The sequence below is a fragment of the Coregonus lavaretus genome, assembly GCF_964263955.1.
Source record: "Coregonus lavaretus genome assembly, contig: HAP1_SCAFFOLD_972, whole genome shotgun sequence".
NCBI lineage: Eukaryota > Metazoa > Chordata > Actinopteri > Salmoniformes > Salmonidae > Coregonus > Coregonus lavaretus.
The window spans coordinates 85,633-109,666 of record NW_028164706.1 but is presented as its reverse complement, the minus strand read 5'-3'; the positions used below and the strand labels follow the sequence as shown (position 1 = coordinate 109,666).

At 44.5% G+C, this 24,034-nt stretch overlaps 1 protein-coding gene across 1 annotated transcript; it reads left to right on the top strand.

Annotated features, from left to right (window-relative positions):
• Positions 1–244: 244 nt before the first annotated feature.
• Positions 245–15,692, top strand: arxa (aristaless related homeobox a; the record flags this gene model as incomplete). Its single annotated transcript, XM_084191771.1, has 5 exons — positions 245–431; positions 900–1,479; positions 3,989–4,034; positions 6,520–6,833; positions 15,428–15,692. 5 exons carry the CDS (start codon positions 245–247, stop codon positions 15,690–15,692), a joined length of 1,392 nt encoding a protein of 463 aa, XP_084047897.1.
• Between the last annotated feature and the right edge of the window lie 8,342 nt (positions 15,693–24,034).

Genomic DNA, 24,034 nt, shown 5'->3' with positions numbered 1-24,034 from the left:
TATAACACACGTCAATGCGAGCAATCAGATAGCGGAGCTTGAGTGCCAGCCAACGGTGTCTGTCATTAAAGGTTGGGTAGGGAGAGGGAGAGCGAGTGAGAGAGAGGAACGATCTCGGAACGACAGAGAGAGAGAGAGAGAAGAAAAGAGAGAGCGAGAGAGAGGGGGTGAGTGAGCGAGTGAGAAACACATTTAGGCTACTGCCGTTCTCCTTTCAAATAAGCGCTTCACTAAACGGATCAAAATGACTAGTCAGTTCGAAGAAGATATCCACGACCGGGGAGAATGTACGAGTAAACCCCCCACTCTGCTCTCCTCCTACTGTATAGACAGTATTCTGGGCCGACGGAGCCCCTGTAAAGTCAGGGTGATAGGGGCACAAAGTTTGACAGCTCTACCCGGGAGACGGGAGCACGACAAGCAGACCGAAGGTAAGTCAAGCACCGCGAAAAGCTCATGAAAACATGCATGGCTTTCCATCTGGGGAAAGGTTTGCTGCATGATCCGGGAAAACGTTTTGGTGTTGAATACAGGCAAGACGGTGTGTGCCTATAACATGATAATGACCCATCAACAGCATTGGGCTGATTGCAGAATGGAAGTAAAAGTTAGCAAATAGTGGTCCATCAGAACCAAAAGTGTGACTGTGTTGAAAATAGGATATGTCCCTTTTAAGCACTTTTTCAGAGACCAAAAGTCAACTTTATCGTCGATCCGATAGATACACATCCTCTAAGGTGCAGAAATAATACATCTTCAAGTCTATTCGAACATTATCGATGATGCCTTGTGCGAAGCTTTGCGTTGAACTATGCGCCTTGTTGCACTCCATTAGCCTTTAGTTTTTTCGTTACACATGTCGCTTCAACCTATCCATACTTCTGTCACCCTCCCCATAGGCTCAACTAAAGACCCCCTATCACTAGACACAGACATGCACCTTCCACCAAAGCTGCGCCGGCTCTACGGACCAGGGGCGAAGTACCTGAACCACGGCCGGGGTTTAGTTCACGACCTCGAGGAGAAATTGGATAGGGAGAGGCTTCTGGTGGACCAAGCCTGCGAGAGCCTCAAAATCAACCAGGCTCCACAGGTGAGCATCAGCCGCAGCAAGTCATACCGGGAGAACGCGTCCCTAAGCCAAGGAGAGGGAGGCCAGAGCCCCGCTGGAGGGCCGGAGGATGGGCTGAGGCTGGGCGAGTCAGGGCCAATGAAGTTCGAGGACGCGGCGAAAGAGGAGGAGAGCTGCGGGGAGGCGATGGGTCTCTCCCGGAAGGACGAGGAGAGGGAGAGCCTCCATGCAGGGGATGGAGATGTGCGGGACGGGGAGGACAGCTTGTGTCTGTCGGCAGGCAGTGACTCGGACGAAGGGATGCTAAAACGCAAGCAAAGAAGATACAGGACTACATTCACCAGCTACCAGCTGGAGGAGCTGGAGAGAGCTTTCCAGAAGACGCACTACCCCGACGTCTTCACCAGGTACAGTTACAGTCCCAGATCTGTTTGTGTTTTTGCCTACTCCATTGTCATTGTCAAGCCAAACAGGTAGGAGTGGGCAAGAGAACAGAAACAGATCTGGCACCCAGGCTACAGCACAAACTCAATTATTCATATGCAACGTGTCTAATATTAACAACATCGTTCAATTAACATTCCTACAACAACGTAACCCAACCAAGTCTCATAAAAATTCGTTAAATACACGTTCTGGATAGATATTTCTATTTCACCTTACAATTTTTCCTGAAGTCTACGCTACATTAGTTGTACTCTACATAAACGAACAACAAGTAGCAGTAGGCTGTAGAAATAATAATAATGGATATAATAATAATAATAATTCAAGTTAGTAAAAATAACATTATTTTATCTTTACAGAGACTGAGATACAAATACCAGAGGCAAACAAATAACTCCGAAAATTATGAAAGAATGTCACAAATCTGGTGTATATGACATTTTGTACAAATTTGTACGAATTGAGTGTGAGATTGTGTTGGACATGAGGTCAAACATGCATAGGCCTGGCCTACAAGTTCTAATTTCTGATGCATATTTTAATCTAGATATGTCTGGGGTAACAACATTAAAAACCCTTTATCATCATACCATTTATGTTAGGTTTATTTATTTATTTTTAAAGTAGAAAACAGTCAATTGTTTATCCACTTATAATGTCATTCAGCCGGTCTATAATTTGACACTGGCGCATTGACAGCTATACCGTGTAGCTCAGTTGTCTTTAAGGAATACCTGGGATAGGATAAAGGAATCCTTCTACCCCCCCCCCCCCCCAATTGTTAAGTGGTTATCCCACTGGCTATAGGGTGAACGCACCAATTTGTGAGTCGCTCTGGCTAAGAGCGTCTGCTAAATGACGTTAATGTGCCCTTGAGCAAGGCACTTAACCCTAATTGCTCCTGTAAGTCGCTCTGGATAAGAGCGTCTGCTAAATGACTAAAATGTAATGTAATGTAGAGCATGGCGCTTGCAATGCCAGGGTTGTGGGTTCGATTCCCACGGGGGACCGGTATGAAAAAATATATGTATGCACTCACTAACTGTAAGTCGCGATAAGAGCGTCTGCTAAATGACTAAAATGTAAAATGTAGCCGAGCCCATAAGGCAGCACACCAGCTCGAAGTGGGAACACCAACCCGTTTTGTCACATTTACATCGTCTCATTGTTATTGGCGATATGGATATTATTCTCATAGGGAAAATAAATTGGTTGCAGCTCGATTTACCTTGTGCATAATGCTGTTCTATTCAACGCAAATTTGGTTTCTGGGCCTGCACAAGCTCAAGGGTGTAACACACGCACGCACACACACGCACGGTGACGCGCACCTCAACTCCTTTGTTTCATCCATTAGCTGGTGTAGGAGGGAAATGAGAAAGAACACTATATCAGTCCACGCAAATCCACCTGTTACTGGCTTTCATGCAAAGGCAAATCATTTTTGTGAATGAAGCTTTATGAAGAACTGTGAGTGAGTCACTGCTAAGGCAGGTCTAGATAAGTTTTTTATGTGGACATTTTTAAGAAATGAGTTGGTGCTATTTATTTTTGATGCAATTTAGGCTACAAAATGTATAGAGGAGAATTTCAAATATAAGTATTTTTTTCAACCAAACATGAAAGCCTAATATTATTCGAAAAACAAATCTATTTGTCTAGCCTATACGATTTCAGGACCCCCTGCACATGTCGATTTGAATATTTAGACTTGAGATTACATTTCTCTTATAATTTTATTATATTTTACTATTACAGTATGGAATATTAGTATTACAAAATGGAATATGACATCTACAAAATGGAATATTACAATGCAGAAGTGAATTTACAACAGGATTCAGAATGTCATACACAATTATTTTCCATGCATATATATATATATATATATATATATATATATGCATCAGACAGACTTGTGGATTCTGTTAGCCTTATCGCTTTCAGCAAAGTAAATCATCTACAGGACACATTTAAGATAGTGAATATAATATATGACGTTTTAAACAACGGGGTAATTAATTTTACAAATATTATTTAACACTGGCATCATGAACCAAATAATACATAGGCTATTGTTGATCGATGTTTTTGTATCGATGTGCGTTCATTATTTTTAAGGCGACTATTGTGGTAATCAATTTGTGCAGCCTATAGACTTCTCTTTCAGCCAAGCACTCGATGGCTTTGTAATAGTTTGGATGGCATTATTTCCACTGACTCTAAAGAAAAGCCGTTGTATAAGGGAGCTATTATGGCGAAGAAAGGAGAGATTACAATACAATCACCCTGACAATTTCTCTCAAAACCTTCGCAGGGAAAATAGCACAAAGGACCTTCATTTCGCTGTGGGTTTTCCGTGTCTGAAAAATAACACTTTTCTTGTATTGTTACCGGTGCGGGTAGGAGAGAAAAAAAAACAGCCCAGTTCTCGGTCACAAAAGGTAACCTCTTTTCCTGCCTTTTCAGAGAGGAGCTTGCGATGCGGCTGGATCTGACCGAGGCGCGCGTGCAAGTAAGTGGCCTTTTAACGTTTTATTGCTGCAATTATGGCTGTCTGTCGCTTTCAACTAAAACGACTTAACACTTACACATTTCAAATGAGTAATTGAAATATATATTCTACCAAATTAGTAAAGAATAATAAAGGCCAGTACCACTTAGATTAAGATGTAATGAAATAATTCCCAATTTCTTATTAGGCTATTCTAGTTCATGTTATATTAATTACAATAAAACATCCAATGCATATTTATACAATGTAGGCCTAGCATAATTTCAAAGCATCTTCAGATTTACACACCTTCATAGGCTATAGAATAATAATTTAACAAAGTCTATCATTATTTTTATTTCCAATATGCTTACGTTATTATTTATATTTTTTTGTTGACATGATGCATACACCAAACCAGGCAACAATTCAGGCCTTTCCAGACAGTAGCCGGAGAAAAGTATTTATCAGAGTCTGAGTGATTTATTACCCCGAGATGTGTTAAATGATCCCAATCGCTGCGTAGCGAATCTCCTTCCTGTTATTGGAAGTTATTACATGCCCCAAGGGACGTTTTAACGGCAATTAAGCGGATGCGGAGGATTCATAAATGTGCACTTAGCGTGAGAGCAAACATGGGCTATTCTCAGGGAGAAAATGGTGTTTGAATTCCCATTGCCGGAATGAGAGAGGGGAGAGGGAGAGTAAGAGAGAGTGAAAATGAGAGAGAAAGAGGAGGTATAAGAGGTGAGGAGGGAGTGAGAGAAAGGGAGGGAGGGAGGGGGGGGGAGATGGAGATGGAGAGAGAGAGGAGAGGGGAGTAGGGTGGCTGGGATAATGCTATTTGATTTCCCATTTTGTGATTGCAATAGAGACGCATTGAACCGATGCTTTGCACTTGGAGCCAATGAGAGAGACCATTAAAGGTGTTTGCTCCTCCTCCCCCCCCCCCCCCCCCCCCCCTCCCCCTCTCTCTCTCTCTTATTCCATCTCTCCATTGAGAGCGTGGCTTGCATGACTTAGCCCGGGGCTCATAACCAAAGAGACAGTTCAAACACGGCGATGCTCCGTCCAGGGTGATAGCCGGTATAAAACAACAGATGTCCCCTCGCAGAACCGTCGGTGAACAAGGCACTTAATGGGTGCATCGGGAGGTGATAAAAACTCATAAAATTCCCGAGGGGCCACGTAACGCTAAACGGCTTTCAACGGAAATAGCGCGTGCGTGTGTGTGTGCAGGGCTAATATCGTTCACTTTCTCTTACTGTTTACATTTTCTCCAATTGTAGAGCCCCTGTTTCACACTAGGCAAGGGGGGAGGGCGTGGGAAAGTTAAATAGTCTTTGGAAATGACTTGTTCTACATTTTGAAGAATTTAATTTAAAGCGCATTAGTCTAATTGTTATTGGACTCTGTTCAGCCTTCATTCTCCTCACCTTTTGTGAACACCATTCTTAATTATCGTGCGCCACACCGATCTCAGTCTCTGTTAGACTGCAGGGGGAACGGATTTTAATTAGCTAACTTTAAACCAAATGACCGTGAGGGCGCGCGGGTTTTAGTGCACGTGTAATTACCGCTGACTTTCCGCCTGTTTGTCACCTCATCAACTGGAGGATGGGATCTTCCGTTTACACAGGAGCTTGCGCTGGAGCAGGCCCAGTCTGTCAGAGGGTTTCCCTGCATTCCAAACAGTATGTCACTATATACGCTACATGGCCAAAAGTATATGGACACATGCTCGTCGAACATCTCATTCCAAAATCACGGGCATAGATATGGAGTTGGTCCCCCCTTTGCTGCTATAACAGCCTCCACTCTTCTGGGAAGGCTTTCCACTAGATGTTGGAACATTGCTGCGGGGACTTGCTTCCATTCAGCCACAAGAGCATTAGTTCAAGTTCTTGCAAACCAGAAAGGGCCAAGTGACTCACTGTCTGTAGCAGCGATCCATTTTCGTGAACGGGGTGGTGTACCTAATAAATACAAATACAAATACCTAATAAACTGCACTGTAAAGCAAAATTACAGTATTAAGCTGGCAACTCTGGCGCCAGTATAATGCTGTAAATTTACAAGGAAAAGGTTTACAGTGTATTCTATGCTATTCACTCAATTTTTTTACATTTTAGTCATTTAGCAGACGCTCTTATCCAGAGCGACTTACAGTTAGTGAATACATCTTTTTTTATACTGGCCCCCCATGGGAATCGAACCCGCAACCCAAGCGTTGCAAACGCCATGCTCTATCAACTGAGCTACATCCCTGCCGGCCATTCCCTCCCCTACCCTGGGCCAATTGTGCGCCGCCCATGAGTCTCCTGGTCGCGGCCGGCTGCGACAGAGCCTGGATTCGAACCAGGATCTCTAGTGGCACAGTTAGCACTGCGATGCAGTGCCTTAGACCACTCCGCCACTCAGGAGCCAAATCTAACTAAACCTACATAGTTAAATGTAGCCTATATGTTCTATCTAACCTCTGACCTCTCTCCCACTCTCTATCCAGGTGTGGTTTCAGAATCGTCGTGCTAAGTGGCGTAAGCGTGAGAAGGCAGGTGTCCAGACACACCCCTCTGGCCTCCCTTTCCCCGGCCCCCTTTCGGCCACCCACCCCCTCAGCCACTATCTGGATGGGGGTCCCTTCTCCCCACACCCCCACCCCGCCCTGGAGTCTGCCTGGACCGCCGCATTTCCTGGTCTAGCTCCTCACCGTAGCAACCACTCGGGCCAGCACCTAGGGACACCGCTGGGCCTTGGAACATTCCTGGGTACAGCCGCCATGTTCCGTCACCCCACCTTCATCGGGCCCACCTTCAGCAGGTGAGATAATAGGTACCTCTACTTACATAACCCTGTATACCCATAGATATAGACAGAGGACTCTAGTACCCAAAAGCCAGTTTTAGCATGGGCAGCGCCATTGAGGACTTTCACCATTTATAATAATAATAATTGGGTGGGGCTTCCTATGGCTTAAGGAAGGATCACATAATTCCATCCAGGTCACCAGGAATTATACTCTACCTATAACACCACCTCACACCTGTACTGTCCTCTACCTAACACACCACCTCACACCTGTACTTGTCCTCTACCTAACACACCACCTCACACCTGTACTGTCTTCTACCTAACACACCACCTCACACCTGTACTGTCCTCTACCTAACACACCACCTCACACCTGTACTGTCTTCTACCTAACACACCACCTCACACCTGTACTGTCCTCTACCTAACACACCACCTCACACCTGTACTGTCCTCTACCTAACACACCACCTCACACCTGTACTGTCTTCTACCTAACACACCACCTCACACCTGTACTGTCTTCTACCTAACACACCACCTCACACCTGTACTGTCTTCTACCTAACATACCACCTCACACCTGTACTGTCTTCTACCTAACATACCACCTCACACCTGTACTGTCCTCTACCTATAACTCCACCTCACACCTGTACTGTCTTCTACCTATAACTCCACCTCACACCTGTACTGTCCTCTACCTAACACACCACCTCACACCTGTACTGTCTTCTACCTAACACACCACCTCACACCTGTACTGTCTTCTACCTATAACTCCACCTCACACCTGTACTGTCCTCTACCTAACACACCACCTCACACCTGTACTGTCCTCTACCTAACACACCACCTCACACCTGTACTGTCTTCTACCTAACACACCACCTCACACCTGTACTGTCTTCTACCTATAACTCCACCTCACACCTGTACTGTCCTCTACCTAACACACACCTCACACCTGTACTGTCCTCTACCTAACACACCACCTCACACCTGTACTGTCTTCTACCTAACACACCACCTCACACCTGTACTGTCTTCTACCTATAACTCCACCTCACACCTGTACTGTCCTCTACCTAACACACCACCTCACACCTGTACTGTCTTCTACCTAACACACCAACTCACACCTGTACTGTCCTCTACCTATAACTCCACCTCACACCTGTACTGTCCTCTACCTATAACACCACCTCACACCTGTACTGTCCTCTACCTAACACACCACCTCACACCTGTACTGTCTTCTACCTATAACTCCACCTCACACCTGTACTGTCCTCTACCTAACACACCACCTCACACCTGTACTGTCTTCTACCTAACACACCACCTCACACCTGTACTGTCCTCTACCTATAACTCCACCTCACACCTGTACTGTCCTCTACCTATAACACCACCTCACACCTGTACTGTCTTCTACCTAACACACCACCTCACACCTGTACTGTCCTCTACCTAACACACCACCTCACACCTGTACTGTCTTCTACCTAACACACCACCTCACACCTTTACTGTCCTCTACCTAACACACCACCTCACACCTGTACTGTCCTCTACCTAACACACCACCTCACACCTGTACTGTCCTCTACCTAACACACCACCTCACACGTGTACTGTCCTCTACCTATAACACCACCTCACACCTGTGACCATCAGCATCCATCATCATCCTTACTATACCACTTTGAGGAAAACAACATAGAGCCACTGACGCAGTCCCCCGCTGCTCACGAGGACTGTGTACCTATGTAAGAATGCTGTTCATCGGCTACAGCTCAGCCTTCAACACCATAGTGCCCTCCAAGCTCATCACTAAGCTCAGGGCCCTGGGTCTGAACCCTGCCCTGTGCAACTGGGTCCTGGACTTCCTGACGGGCCGCCCCCAGGTGGTGAAGGTAGGCAACAACACCTCCACCATGCTGATCCTCAACACGGGGCCCCACAAAGGTGCATGCTCAGCCCCCTCCTGTACTCCCTGTTCACCCATGACTGCTTGGCCACGCACTCCTCAAACTCAATCATCAACTTTGCAGATGACACAACAGTGGTAGGCCTGATTACCAACAACGACGAGACAGCCTACAGGGAGGAGGTGAAAGCGCTGGCGGAGGTGCCAGGAAAATAACCTCTCCCTCAATGTCAACAAAATGAAGGAGCTGATGGTGGACTTCAGGAGACAGCAGAGAGAGCACGCCCCCATCCACATCAACGTGGCCGCAGTGGAAAGGGTCAAAAGCTTCAAGTTCGTCAGCGTGCACATCACTGAGGCAGGGTTCTACACTAAGTTTTCCCACTGGTGGCACCAGCACATGATTTGGTCGCACACATTTACTTATAAAAAAAAAAAGAAGATCATTGATAATGACCTGGCCTATGTCCCATAATGTGGCTCCATTCCATACAGAACCAGGCTAATAATGACTAGCCATCTTTTAAATTAGCATGCCCTTGTGTTCTTACATTGATTTTGACAGATTTACTGTAACAGCAAAGAAAAGAGACTATTAAAATAATGTGCAAAATCTACTTATGCAGATTTCAAAGTGCAACGTGTTATTTTCTGCTAAATCCTCTAGAGGGCAGAATTTGAAAAAATTTAACGAGTTTGTTTATTTTTGGTCAATTGCACATTACCATTGGAATAAATCCTGATACGAATTTTTTTTACGAAAATTGTGAAACTAATGTGACCAGGTAAAACAATTTCACTGGCACCCTTGCAACCAATAAAAAATGTGTTGCACTGCCAAGTCAAACGGTCGCAAATGCGACTGTTTTGGTTGCAGTATCGTACCCTGCTGAGGACCTGAAATGGTCCCTCCACACCGGCAGCGTGGTGAAGAAGGCTGAAGAAATTCGGCTTGGCCCCTAAGACCCTCACAAACTTCTACAGACGCACCATCGAGAGCATTCTGTTAGGCTGCATCACCGCCTGGTACGGCAACTGCACCGCCCGCAAGCGTAGGGCTCTCCAGATGATGGTGCGGTCAGCCTAACGTATCACCGGGGGCACACTGCCTGCCCTCCAGGACATCTACAGCACCCGATGTCACAGGAAGGCCAAGCAGATCATCAAAGACCTCAGCCACCCGAGCGACGGCCTGTTCACCCAGCTACCATCTAGATGGCGGAGACAGTACAGGTGCATCAAAGCTCGGACTGAGAGACTGATAAACAGCTTCTATCTCCAGGCCATCAGACTGTTAAACAGTACCAATAGCCGGCCTCCGCCCAGTACCCTGCCCTGAACCTTATTCAGTTACTAGCCGGCTACCACCCGGTACTCTACCCTGCACCTTAGAGACTGCTGCCCTATGTACATAGAGTCATTGAACACTGGTCAGTTTAATAATGTTTTACCCACTTTATATGTACAGTGCCTTCAGAAAGTATTCATACCCCTTGACTTATTCCACATTTTGTTGTGTTACAGGTTGAATTCAAAACCATTTTCAGATCTTTCCATAGATTTTCAAGCAGATTTAAGTCAAAACTGTAACTCGGCCACTCTGGAACATTCCCTGTCTTCTTGGTAAGCAACTACAGTGTAGATTTGGCTTTGTGTTTTAGGTTATTGCACTACTGAAATGTGAATTAGTCTCCCAGTGTATGGTGGAAAGTAGACTGAACCAGGTTTTCCTCTAGGATTTTGCCTGTGCTTAGCTCCATTCCGTTTTTTTAAATCCTGAAAAACTCCCCAGTCCTTATCAATTACAAGCATACCCATAACATGATGCAGCCACCACTATGCTTGAAAATATGGAGAGTGGTACACAGTTGTGTGTTAAATTGCCCCAAACATAACACTTTGTATTCAGGACAAAAAGTGAATTGCTTTGCCACATTTTTTGCAGTATTACTTTAGTGCCTTGTTGCAAACAGTATGCATGTTTTGGAATAATAGCTATCCTTATGTTCACTCTGTCAATTAGGTTAGTATTGTGGAGTAACTACAATGTTGTTGATCCATCCTCGGTTTTCTCCTACCACAGCCATTCAACTCTTTAACTGTTTTAAAGTCACCATTGTCCTCATGGTGAAATCGCGGAGCGGTTTCCTTCCTCTCCGGCAACTGAGTTAGGAAGGATGCCTGTATCTTTGTAGTGACTGGGTGTATTGATACACCATCCAAAGTGTAATTAATAACTTCACCATGCTCAAAGGGATATTCAATGTCTGCTTTATTTGATTTTTACCCATCTACCAAAAGGTGCCCTTCTTTGCAAGGCATTGGAAAACCTCCCTGGTGTTTGTGGTTGAATCTGTGTTTGAAATTCACTGCTCGACTGAGGGACCTTATAATTGTATGTGTGGGGTACAGAGATGAAGTAGTCATTCAAAAATCATGTTAAACATTATTATTGCACACAGAGTGAGTCTGTGCAACTTATGTGACTTGTTAACACAATTTTACTCCTGAACTTATTTAGCCTTGCCATAACAAAGTGGTTGAATACTTATTGACTCAAAACATTTCAGCTTTTCATTTTTTATTGATTTGTAAACATTTAGAAAAACATAATTCGCCTTTGACACTATTGGGGTACTGTGTGTTTAAATTCAAGCTGCAACACAACAAAATGTGGAAAAAGTCAAGGGGTGTGAATACTTTCTGAAGGCACTGTATATACTGTATTCTAGTCACTTTAATAATGTTTACATACTGTTTTACCCACTTTATACAGTGGGGAAAAAAAGTATTTAGTCAGCCACCAATTTTGCAAGTTCTCCCATTTAAAAAGATGAGAGATGCCTGTAATTTTCATCATAGGTACACGTCAACTATGACAGACAAATTGAGAAAATAAAATCCAGAAAATCACATTGTAGGATTTTTTATGAATTTATTTGCAAATTATGGTGGAAAATAAGTATTTGGTCACCTACAAACAAGCAAGATTTCTGGCTCTCACAGACCTGTAACTTCTTCTTAAAGAGGCTCCTCTGTCCTCCCCTCGTTACCTGTATTAATGGCACCTGTTTGAACTTGTTATCAGTATAAAAGACACCTGTCCACAACCTCAAACAGTCACACTCCAAACTCCACTATGGCCAAGACCAAAGAGCTGTCAAAGGACACCAGAAACAAAATTGTAGACCTGCACCAGGCTGGGAAGACTGAATCTGCAATAGGTAAGCAGCTTGGTTTGAAGAAATCAACTGTGGGAGCAATTATTAGGAAATGGAAGACATACAACACCACTGATAATCTCCCTCGATCTGGGGCTCCATGCAAGATCTCACCCCGTGGGGTCAAAATGATCACAAGAACGGTGAGCAAAAATCCCAGAACCACACGGGGGGACCTAGTGAATGACCTGCAGAGAGCTGGGACCAAAGTAACAAAGCCTACCATCAGTAACATATTACGCCGCCAGGGACTCAAATCCTGCTGTGTCCCCCTGCTTAAGCCAGTACATGTCCAGACCCGTCTGAAGTTTGCTAGAGTGCATTTGGATGATCCAGAAGAGGATTGGGAGAATGTCATATGGTCAGATGAAACCAAAATAGAACTTTTTGGTAAAAACTCAACTTGTCGTATTTGGAGGACAAAGAATGCTGAGTTGCATCCAAAGAACACCATACCTACTGTGAAGCATGGGGGTGGAAACATCATGCTTTGGGGCTGTTTTTCTGCAAAGGGACCAGGATGACTGATCCGTGTAAAGGAAAGAATGAATGGGGCCATGTATCGTGAGATTTTGAGTGAAAACCTCCTTCCATCAGCAAGGGCATTGAAGATGAAACGTGGCTGGGTCTTTCAGCATGACAATGATCCCAAACACACCGCCCGGGCAATGAAGGAGTGGCTTCGTAAGAAGCATTTCAAGGTCCTGGAGTGGCCTAGCCAGTCTCCAGATCTCAACCCCATAGAAAATCTTTGGAGGGAGTTGAAAATCCGTGTTGCCCAGCGACAGCCCCAAAACATCACTGCTCTAGAGGAGATCTGCATGGAGGAATGGGCCAAAATACCAGCAACAGTGTGTGAAAACCTTGTGAAGACTTACAGAAAACGTTTGACCTGTGTCACTGCCAACAAAGGGTATATAACAAAGTATTGAGAAACTTTTGTTATTGACCAAATACTTATTTTCCACCATAATTTGCAAATAAATTCATTAAAAATCCTACAATGTGATTTTCTGGCATTTTTTCTCATTTTGTCTGTCATAGTTGACGTGTACCTATGATGAAAATTACAGGCCTCTCTCATCTTTTTAAGTGGGAGAACTTGCACAATTGGTGGCTGACTAAATACTTTTTTTCCCCACTGTATGTATATACTGTATTCTAGTCAAGGCTCATCCTATATAACTACTGCTGTACACACCTTCTCTAATCATGTACTGTCTATACACACCATTATATATATATATTTTTTTTTATATTCCTGACTGACATTGCTCGTTCTGATATTTCTTAATTTAGTTTTTAACTTGTTGGATTATGTGTGTATTGTTTTGTATTGATATTGTATTACTGCACTGTTGGAGCACAAACACAAGCATTTCACTGCACCTGGGATAACATCTGCAAAATCTGTGTACGCCACCAATAAACTTTGATTTGATTTGACAGAGCAGGCTCCCCTGACGTCTCCCTTTGTTGGTTTCAGTAAGATGGAAGTGTTCTAGTTTACAGCCCTTAAATGTTGCTTGGGGTGTTTTGCTCATGAGAATATTTTTGTGTATGAGGGAAAAAAGGGAAAAAAGTATTTGATCCCCTGCTGATTTTGTACATTTGCCCACTGACAAAGACATGATCAGTCTATAATTTTAATGGTAGGTTTATTTGAACAGTGAGAGACAGAATAACAACAACAAAATCCAGAAAAATGCATGTCAGAAATGTTATAAATTGATTTGCATTTTCATGAGGGAAATAAGTATTTGACCCCTCTGCAAAACATGACTTAGTACTTGGTGGCAAAACCCTTGTTGGCAATCACAGAGGTCAGACGTTTCTTGTAGTTGGCCACCAGGTTTGCACACATCTCAGGAGGGATTTTGTTCCACTCCTCTTTGCAGATCTTCTCCAAGTCATTAAGGTTTCGAGGCTGACGTTTGGCAACTCGAACCTTCAGCTCCCTCCACAGATTTTCTATGGGATTAAGGTCTGGAGACTGGCTAGGCCACTCCAGGACCTTAATGTGCTTCTTCTTGAGCCACTCCTTTGTTGCCTTGGCCGTGTGTTTTGGGTCATTGTCATGCTGGAATACCCATCCACGACCCATTTTCAATGCCCTGGCTGAGGGAAGGAGGTTCTCACCGAAGATTTGACGGTACATGGCCCGGTCCATCGTCCCTTTGATGCGGTGAAGTTGTCCTGTCCCCTTAGCAGAAAAACATCCCCAAAGCATAATGTTTCGACCTCCATGTTTGACGGTGGGGATGGTGTTCTTGGGGTCATAGGCAGCATTCCTCCTCCTCCAAACACGGCGAGTTGAGTTGATGCCAAAGAGCTCGATTTTGGTCTCATCTGACCACAACACTTTCACCCAGTTCTCCTCTGAATCATTCAGATGTTCATTGGCAAACTTCAGACGGCCCTGTATATGTGCTTTCTTGAGCAGGGGGACCTTGCAGGCGCTGCAGGATTTCAGTCCTTCACGGCGTAATGTGTTACCAATTGTTTTCTTGGTGACTATGGTCCCAGCTGCCTTGAATTAATTGACAAGATCCTCCCGTGTAGTTCTGGGCTGATTCCTCACCGTTCTCATGATCATTGCAACTCCACGAGGTGAGATCTTGCATGGAGCCCCAGGCCAAGTTATTTTGTGTTTCTTCCATTTGCGAATAATCGCACCAACTGTTGTCACCTTCTCACCAAGCTGCTTGGTGATGGTCTTGTAGCCCATTCCAGCCTTGTGTAGGTCTACAATCTTGTCCCTGACATCCTTGGAGAGCTCTTTGGTCTTGGCCATGGTGGAGAGTTTGGAATCTGATTGATTGATTGCTTCTGTGGACAGGTGTCTTTTATACAGGTAACAAACTGAGATTAGGAGCACTTTAAGAGTGTGCTCCTAATCTCAGCTCGTTACCTGTATAAAAGACACCTGGGAGCCAGAAATCTTTCTGATTGAGAGGGGGTCAAATACTTATTTCCCTCATTAAAATGCAAATCAATTTATAACATTTTTGACATGCGTTTTTCTGGATTTTTGTTGTTGTTATTCTGTCTCTCACTGTTCAAATAAACCTACCATTAAAATTATAGACTGATCATTTCTTTGTCAGTGGGCAAACGTACAAAATCAGCAGGGGATCAAATACTTTTTTCCCTCACTGTACATGGTATCAGACACATTATCACTCTGCCTGCTCAGTGTTGACAGTAATTAGCTGAGTGTGATGTTGATACACAAGCTGTTAGCTGAGGTGCCAAAACAGACACACACCCCAAACACGTGTACCTAAATAGGTTAAAGCGTCTTCGTCTCCTTATCACCTTATGTATTGATTTGCGCTGGTGTGAAACTGCAGGTGATTACAATACCTGGTGAAGCCATTCACAATCTGGTCTAAAAGTCTCTCCTCTCTCATCCCCCCTCACTCTCTCTTTCGCTCTCTCTCTCTCAGGCTCTTCTCCAGTATGGGCTCTCTGACCAGTGGTCCCACCACTGCAGCACTCCTCCGCCAGCCTGCCCCGCCCATCGAGACTCCCTCCATCCCTCCCCCGGTCCTCTCCGACCCTTTCTCCTCCCCATCGCCCTCCTCCTCGGCTGCAGCAGACCGCAGGGCCTCCAGTATTGCAGCTCTAAGGCTGAAGGCTAAAGAGCACTCTGATCAGTTCACACAGCTCAACATCCTGCCCAGTGGAGCTCCAGGGAAGGAGGTGTGCTGAACAGCTGTTATCCCAGCCCTCTCTCTCCTGGGCTTCTGTCCCTCACCTGTCCCCTCTTTTACCTCTCATACGTCTGGAGATCTGGGAAAGAAGTGGTGTGGTGGGTGGATCCAACCCTGACCTCTGACCTCTACCCTCTGACCCTCTGATCTTCTAACTGCTCCACCCCACCCCTTCCCCATACCCCCAAACAAAAAGCACGACCAAATTCAAAGAGCACTGGCAAACCTGAGCACTGTGTGTGTGAGAGAGCATCGTCATCACCCCCACCCCTCCAGGTCTCCTGAATGAACTTAATCCGAAGCTATAGACCCATTTCGTCTAGAATCCTCCTGACACACACACACCAACGTACCTCCATATTGTGTTAACCCCTCTCTAGCTCATGCTTCCTGTTTCACTAAGTCCACTTTTTTGTGACAGATATAAACTACGAACTCAGGGGGGTCAACTCCACGACACCTGCTGCTTGGACACACATACACATGCTTTCTCGAATCTAGAGAGAGAGAGCGAAAGAACCAGAACTAAAAAAAACAGTTGATTCAGTGGACCACATGAACCCAGTGCCAAAGCAGAGTCTGAGGTCTCCATCCAAGCCAAAGCAACCTGTCCACAGACCTTCCTGTCCTACTCTGCAACCCAACCTGAACCTACTGGCTCAATCTAACCTGCATCAAGTTAGTTCTCCTGTCTTCATTTTCAGTTCCCAACATCACTAAGCAGCTCGATTGATCATTTTGGAGTAAGAATAAAAAAAAACTAAATATAATTTTCAGGCTTTCAGCTAATTGAGTTTGACTTGAGGACAAATTACGTGAATTTTAGATTATATCCTCTGTCTCTTATGGCTGAACTGTGTGAGAAAGAAAAATCAACTGGTGTAAATATTATTGTAAAAAATTAGGGGGGAAAACTAAGAAAAAAAATTATACTTTTTCGAAACAGAGCCTTGTATATTTGAAAAGAGACCATGTTTGAGAAGTTGCACTTGGTGTAGTGTTTTATGGGCATAGATGTGGCCCTGTGTAGAATTCCCCAGTGGTGATGAGCTATCATAGGTTTTTACATTATCATTTATGTCGAAACTGTTCCCCAACAGATTGAGTGCAGGGTGTCATGTAAAATGTTTCCCAGAGTGAAAATGTTCCCAACAGGGCAGGATTTTTTTTATTTTATTGTTAAATTGATTGTAAATTTCCTGGTTTAATAATAGATAGAAAAAAACATAATTGAATAAATGAGTGGTGAAATTAAATATTCCTTAGATTATTATTTCAACCCATTATAGAACTGACAAAAGCCAGGAATTTTAAACATGTGAAATAGAATTATAGAACTATTAATAAAATTGTTATGAAGAAACTGATGTTTTATGTCTAATTTAGAAATTATATAGGCCTCGGCTAATGAATGCTTCAAATCAAAATAATTGTATGATTCCGTTCTATGCTTGGATATGAATTGTACAGTTATAGCATAAAGAGTGGCTCTAATGGTTGTTTTTACGATTTAACGTGGAATTGCATTTTTGATAACGTTTAATTTTTAGATTAATATTCTGACCCACTAGCATTTCATATCGAATTAACCTTTATTATAAGTGATTCATTATCTACTTGAGGACTTAGTTGAATTATGTTAATAGTATTTAACATTCACGTCAAATTTGAAAAGTAGTTTGGAATTAGGTCCAAAATGCATCTTAATTGTTTTCCAAATGAATTTAAAAAGAGAGGCTCACCAGAGGGGAATTCAGTTGTGAGTGTGAGGAGCTGAGAAAAGGAGTATAGTGCTACCGGTATATTTTGTGTGGTGGCTGGCCACACTGAACAGGCGAACTGAAAGAGAAAATAGATTAGCTGCAGTAATGACGGATATAATTCTAGGCCGCTGTGTGCGTCTGTTCTCTCCAGCCGAGTTGACGAAATACAGACCCATATATTCATGAGCAAATTCCCCACATGTGAAACGGGCGACAAAGGCGAGGGGTTTTCAATTAGATCGCCCACTTTATCCGGGGCCCTCTTTACAAAACGCGTTTTAAAGGCGCTAAATTGGTGTTAACATCTGTAATGCCATGTCGATGGAAGCGAGTCCCTTTGTCATTAATGAAGTAACAAATACTTTATCATAAAGACTTGCTCTAAAGCCCCCCTCCCTCCCTCCCTCTCTCTATCCACGACTTAATTCCCAAAATCCCTATAAAGGGTCTTATTACGCGCCATCAATGCGCTTCCTTTCACCGAAGTAATTCTCGTTCGTTTGACCCGTCCATGGTATCGGACCAAAGCGCGTGAAATTACCTCTCGGATTAATTTAGTCCGCTTTTATAGTCTCGCTCTGGTGAAAACCTTTCTTTCTCCAGCCTTGTTTTATACACCTGCTAATCCGAGACAGAATGACATCAGATCACATGGATGCGAATAATAAAGCAATCAAATATGGAGATGGTGTGTGTGTGTGTGTGTGGGGGGGGAGAGATAGCTAGAGGGAGAGAGAGAACTAGAGAGGGAGAGGGAGTGAGCGAGAGAGGGAGAGAGAGAAATTCTCTCAACTTTCTCCAGCTGGATCAGTCCTAATTCGACACTTAATATTCCCATACCGTGCGCTAAGGACACCCCTTGGCACCCGCCAGCATTACGCGCCGTCTCACTTGCCAAGCACGCATGACAACCTCACACTCGTTCTCTGCGTTCAAAGGAACATTATGCAAAAGAAAGACTGAAAAAAAACTAAGAAACCAATTTTCTCCTGTGTGCCCAAACCCTCCCCTTCTACGTGAACTCTGAGTGTTTTAACAATTCTCCTTCTATGGAAAAAATGATTATATATGAGATTGTCCGGGGCGCTTTAATCTTATTGTGAACATTACTAATGAATGGCAAACCAATTTGCCCCTAATATCTCGGGAATGCCTGGGGCTTTGCAGGAGGCGGGTAACCCGCTGCGCTCGAGGCTTTCACTTTCTTATCAGAGCGACAATATTGAAATGAGTTGTCGTGGCCACGGGCGCGCGCGTTCTGGGTGCTATGAATTCTCACTTGTTGTTGGGTGCGCGCACAATAAGTTGTAGCCTTGGCATAGCCTGATGGCCTGTAGATTGGATATAGGGCATAGGCTCTGAGATTCAAACGACTTTGAATTGGCCAAAGGCTAGGTCTACAAATCGCATACTGAAAATTCCCTTTGAAGATAGGTCTATGAATAGTGTCTGAATATAATTAATTTACATTTTCAAATAGAGGCAATTTCTTTGAGTGAAAAAAGAGACTATAGACATGACCACAATCTTCTTATAAAGGTTGCCTATTAGATGTCTAAAATTGCTCTCCACAATGACGCACCCATTTTCATCACCCTGCTCTCTCCGCAGGACTGATTTGACCGCTGATTTCCGCTTCTCCAGGACATCCATATCCCAGCGAGCCCTTCCGAGAGAATAGCTCCAATCACTCCTCTCCACACCCGGCTCACTTCGTCCCCGGGAGAGGCTCTCTTAAAGCCCCTTTGATGAAGCCACCTCGCCTCCCCCTCGGACTAGCGACGCAGACTGATGAGAGGAGGTTGGGAGAGAGATGAGATGGAGGTGAATAAAAGGAGTGAATAGCGAGGCCTCTGGCACTGGTTCCTTTCCCCTTAATTCCCTCCGCTCTCCTTCGCTCTCATCCAATTAGCCGGCTGTATTAAGCGGTTTATCATCTCATAGCCACCCTTTCAGGCCGAACAAGGGGGATACTCTGCAATAGGACCGGTTCTCCTTTTGACACCCTTCCTGGTACTTACATGTTCCACCGCGCTATGAATAATAGGGACAGAATAGGCCGCTAATTCCCTCATCAAAGAAGGCCTTGTGCGACGCTTTGCTCAGCGCCGCCATTCTGGTCAAGGAGGACAGGCAATAAAGCTTAACATCACACACACAATAGCCTACAAGGACTCGTTCGCTCTTTATTAGCTTATGACGAGGTCAAATTAAAACTCAGCCTCGTTCGGGAGGTGATTTGAGAATCAAGGCCTTATTGAAAAACCCAGTTCTTTGCTCGCGAACGCACGCGGATAGACGTGCACGTCGCTGCTGCTTTTAGCTCCCCCAGGGTTTTGAGGAATGTAATGTATAAATAAATATGCCAAACCATACGACTCTCGCGCCACTTATTATTTAATCTGGTAAAAATAGAATTAAACAAGTCCTGTTATACTGCCTCCATTATGTGATTTTATACATATACAAATGTAATGCCACCACACACACTCTAAGGGTAGGAAATGGTGGTTTAAGTGTTGAGCCCACTTAAGGTTTGTTCTGAGTGAGGCTGGCGTGGAAAGTAATTTTTGGAGTGGCATTTATGGAAATAGAATGTAGTAAAAATGATCAGCCTGTCATTATTAACAACTAGTGAAGGATGGAGAACACAGCATATATTCTCTAGAACAGTGTTTCCCAAACTCGATCCAGGGAACCCCCCCCAGGGGTGCAAGTTTCGGTTTTTGCCATAGCACTACACAGCTGATACTAATAATCAAAGCTTGATGAGGAGTTGATTATTTGAATCAGCTGTGTAGTGCTAGGGCAAAAACCAAAACGTGCACCACTTGGGGTCCCCAGGACCGAGTTTGGGAAATCCTGCTCTAGACTATAGGATCCCTTAGACCAGTGCTGCTCAACCCTCTTCCTGGAGATCTACTGTCCTGTAGGTTTTCAGTCCAACCCTCTTCCTGGAGATCTACTGTCCTGTAGGTTTTCAGTCCAACCCTCTTCCTGGAGATCTACTGTCCTGTAGGTTTTCAGTCCAACCCTCTTCCTGGAGATCTACTGTCCTGTAGGTTTTCAGTCCAACCCTCTTCCTGGAGATCTACTGTCCTGTAGGTTTTCAGTCCAACCCTCTTCCTGGAGATCTATTGTCCTGTAGGTTTTCAGTCCAACCCTCTTCCTGGAGATCTACTGTCCTGTAGGTTTTCAGTCCAACCCTCTTCCTGGAGATCTACTGTCCTGTAGGTTTTCAGTCCAACCCTCTTCCTGGAGATCTACTGTCCTGTAGGTTTTCAGTCCAACCGTCTTCCTGGAGATCTACTGTCCTGTAGGTTTTCAGTCCAACCCTCTTCCTGGAGATCTACTGTCCTGTAGGTTTTCAGTCCAACCCTCTTCCTGGAGATCTACTGTCCTGTAGGTTTTCAGTCCAACCCTCTTCCTGGAGATCTACTGTCCTGTAGGTTTTCAGTCCAACCCTCTTCCTGGAGATCTACTGTCCTGTAGGTTTTCAGTCCAACCCTCTTCCTGGAGATCTACTGTCCTGTAGGTTTTCAGTCCAACCCTCTTCCTGGAGATCTACTGTCCTGTAGGTTTTCAGTCCAACCCTCTTCCTGGAGATCTACTGTCCTGTAGGTTTTCAGTCCAACCCTCTTCCTGGAGATCTACTGTCCTGTAGGTTTTCAGTCCAACCCTCTTCCTGGAGATCTACTGTCCTGTAGGTTTTCAGTCCAACCCTCTTCCTAGAGATCTACTGTCCTGTGGGTTTTCAGTCCAACCCTCTTCCTGGAGAACTACTGTCCTGTAGGTTTTCAGTCCAACCCTCTTCCTGGAGATCTACTGTCCTGTAGGTTTTCAGTCCAACCCTAACTTAGCGTATCTGATTCAGCTAGTTAAGGTCTTGTTGAGCAGCTAATAAGTAGAATCAGGTGTGTTAAATTAGGGTTGGACTGAAAACCCACAGGACGGTAGATCTCCAGGAAGAGGGTTGGGAAGCCTTAGACACACTAGAAAACACACACATCCTACCGCCAGACACAAATTGGAGGCACACACCTCTAAGCCAGGGTTTCCCAAACTTGGTCCTAATTAAATCACTACTGGCCAATGAGGAGTGTGATGGAGGTGTTGAGACGGGGTTTACTTGAGGCAAGTCAAGGCTTGGAAGAGTTTGGACAGGTTGACCTCCGAGTAACTGCTGGCAAGTAGGGCGCAGTCGGGAACATCTTTCAACTTCCTGTAGACATCGAATCTCTGCCTTCCATCCAGTCTTAAACATCCCTGGAGTGGGGTATGAGAGAAAGAGAGGAGAAGAGAGAGAAAGGATTGAAGAACATTGTCAGTCTTGAAGACAGCGTTCAGAAGCACATGTCAAATTCTGCACTGTATGACAGCATACACTAAGTAAAGTGGGGGAAAAGTATTTAGTCAGCCACCAATTGTGCAAGTTCTCCCACTTAAAAAGATGAGAGAGGCCTGTAATTTTCATCATAGGTACACGTCAACTATGACAGACAAAATGAGAATTTTTTTTCCAGAATATCACATTGTAGGATTTTTTATGAATTTATTTGCAAATTAAGGTGGAAAATAAGTATTTGGTCAATAACAAAAGTTTCTCAATACTTTGTTATATACCCTTTGTTGGCAATGACACAGGTCAAACGTTTTCTGTAAGTCTTCACAAGGTTTTCACACACTGTTGCTGGTATTTTGGCCCATTCCTCCATGCAGATCTCCTCTAGAGCAGTGATGTTTTGGGGCTGTCGCTGGGCAACACGGACTTTCAACTCCCTCCAAAGATTTTCTATGGGGTTGAGATCTGGAGACTGGCTAGGCCACTCCAGGACCTTGAAATGATTCTTACGAAGCCACTCCTTCGTTGCCCGGGGGGTGTGTTTGGGATCATTGTCATGCTGAAAGACCCAGCCACGTTTCATCTTCAACGCCCTTGCTGATGGAAGGAGGTTTTCACTCAAAATCTCACGATACATGGCCCCATTCATTCTTTCCTTTACACGGATCAGTCGTCCTGGTCCCTTTGCAGAAAAACAGCCCCAAAGCATGATGTTTCCACCCCCATGCTTCACAGTAGGTATGGTGTTCTTTGGATGCAACTCAGCATTCTTTGTCCTCCAAATACGACAAGTTGAGTTTTTACCAAAAAGTTCTATTTTGGTTTCATCTGACCATATGACATTCTCCCAAACCTCTTCTGGATCATCCAAATGCACTCTAGCAAACTTCAGACGGGCCTGGACATGTACTGGCTTAAGCAGGGGGACACGTCTGGCACTGCAGGATTTAGTCCCTGGCGGCGTAGTGTGTTACTGATGGTAGGCTTTGTTACTTTGGTCCCAGCTCTCTGCAGGTCATTCACTAGGTCCCCCCGTGTGGTTCTGGGATTTTTGCTCACTGTTCTTGTGACCATTTTGACCCCACGGGGTGAGATCTTGCGTGGAGCCCCAGATCGAGGGAGATTATCAGTGGTCTTGTATGTCTTCCATTTCCTAATAATTGCTCCCACAGTTGATTTCTTCAAACCAAGCTGCTTACCTATTGCAGATTCAGTTTTCCCAGCCTGGTGCAGGTCTACAATTTTGTTTCTGGTGTCCTTTGACAGCTCTTTGGTCTTGGCCATAGTGGAGTTTGGAGTGTGACTGTTTGAGGTTGTGGACAGGTGTATTTTATACTGATAAGTTCAAACAGGTGCCATTAATACAGGTAACGAGTGGAGGACAGAGGAGCCTCTTAAAGAAGAAGTTACAGGTCTGTGAGAGCCAGAAATCTTGCTTGTTTGTAGGTGACCAAATACTTATTTTCCACCATAATTTGCAAATAAATTCATAAAAAATCCTACAATGTGATTTTCTGGATTTTCTTTCCTCAATTTGTCTGTCATAGTTGACGTGTACCTATGATGAAAATTACAGGCCTCTCTCATCTTTTTAAGTGGGAGAACTTGCACAGTTGGTGGCTGACTAAATACTTTTTTCCCCCCCACTGTATACCAAACATCAGGAACACCTTCCTAATATTGAGTTGCGAGTTGTGGTTTCCATATGTTTGATATGTTCCATTTACAATGAGCCCGTCCTGCTATAGCTCCTCCAAGCAGCCTCCTCAGTGTATATTCTCTCTGGTAGAAATACAAGCTTTGGGGTTTATATCACACTTAACTGGAGAGTTGAGGGATCTATAGTGGAGCAGTGACTCTATCACTTCAAGTTGGGCCACAGGGTCGATACACACACACAGCTGTCCTCTCTGTTATCTCCTCAGGAGGGCCTAAGAAGGCCAGAGCACTACTTCTTCTCTCTGTCAGGCTCTGGGCTACTGTCTACCCTAGAGCTCCCTCTGTCTGTGTGTGTGTGTGTGTTCCTTAATGTCAGTGTCTAATCTCCAATGAAGCCTTTCTCTCTACCCATATCACAACATACAATAAACATATGAACAGTAGATACACAGATAAACAATAAGTGTAGGAGGGAGGGAGGGAGGGAGAGAGCGAGGGAGAGAGGGAGAGGAAGAGAGGAAGGGAGAGAGGAGGGAGGAAGGGAGAGAGGGGGGAGGGAGGGAGAAAGGGAGAGAG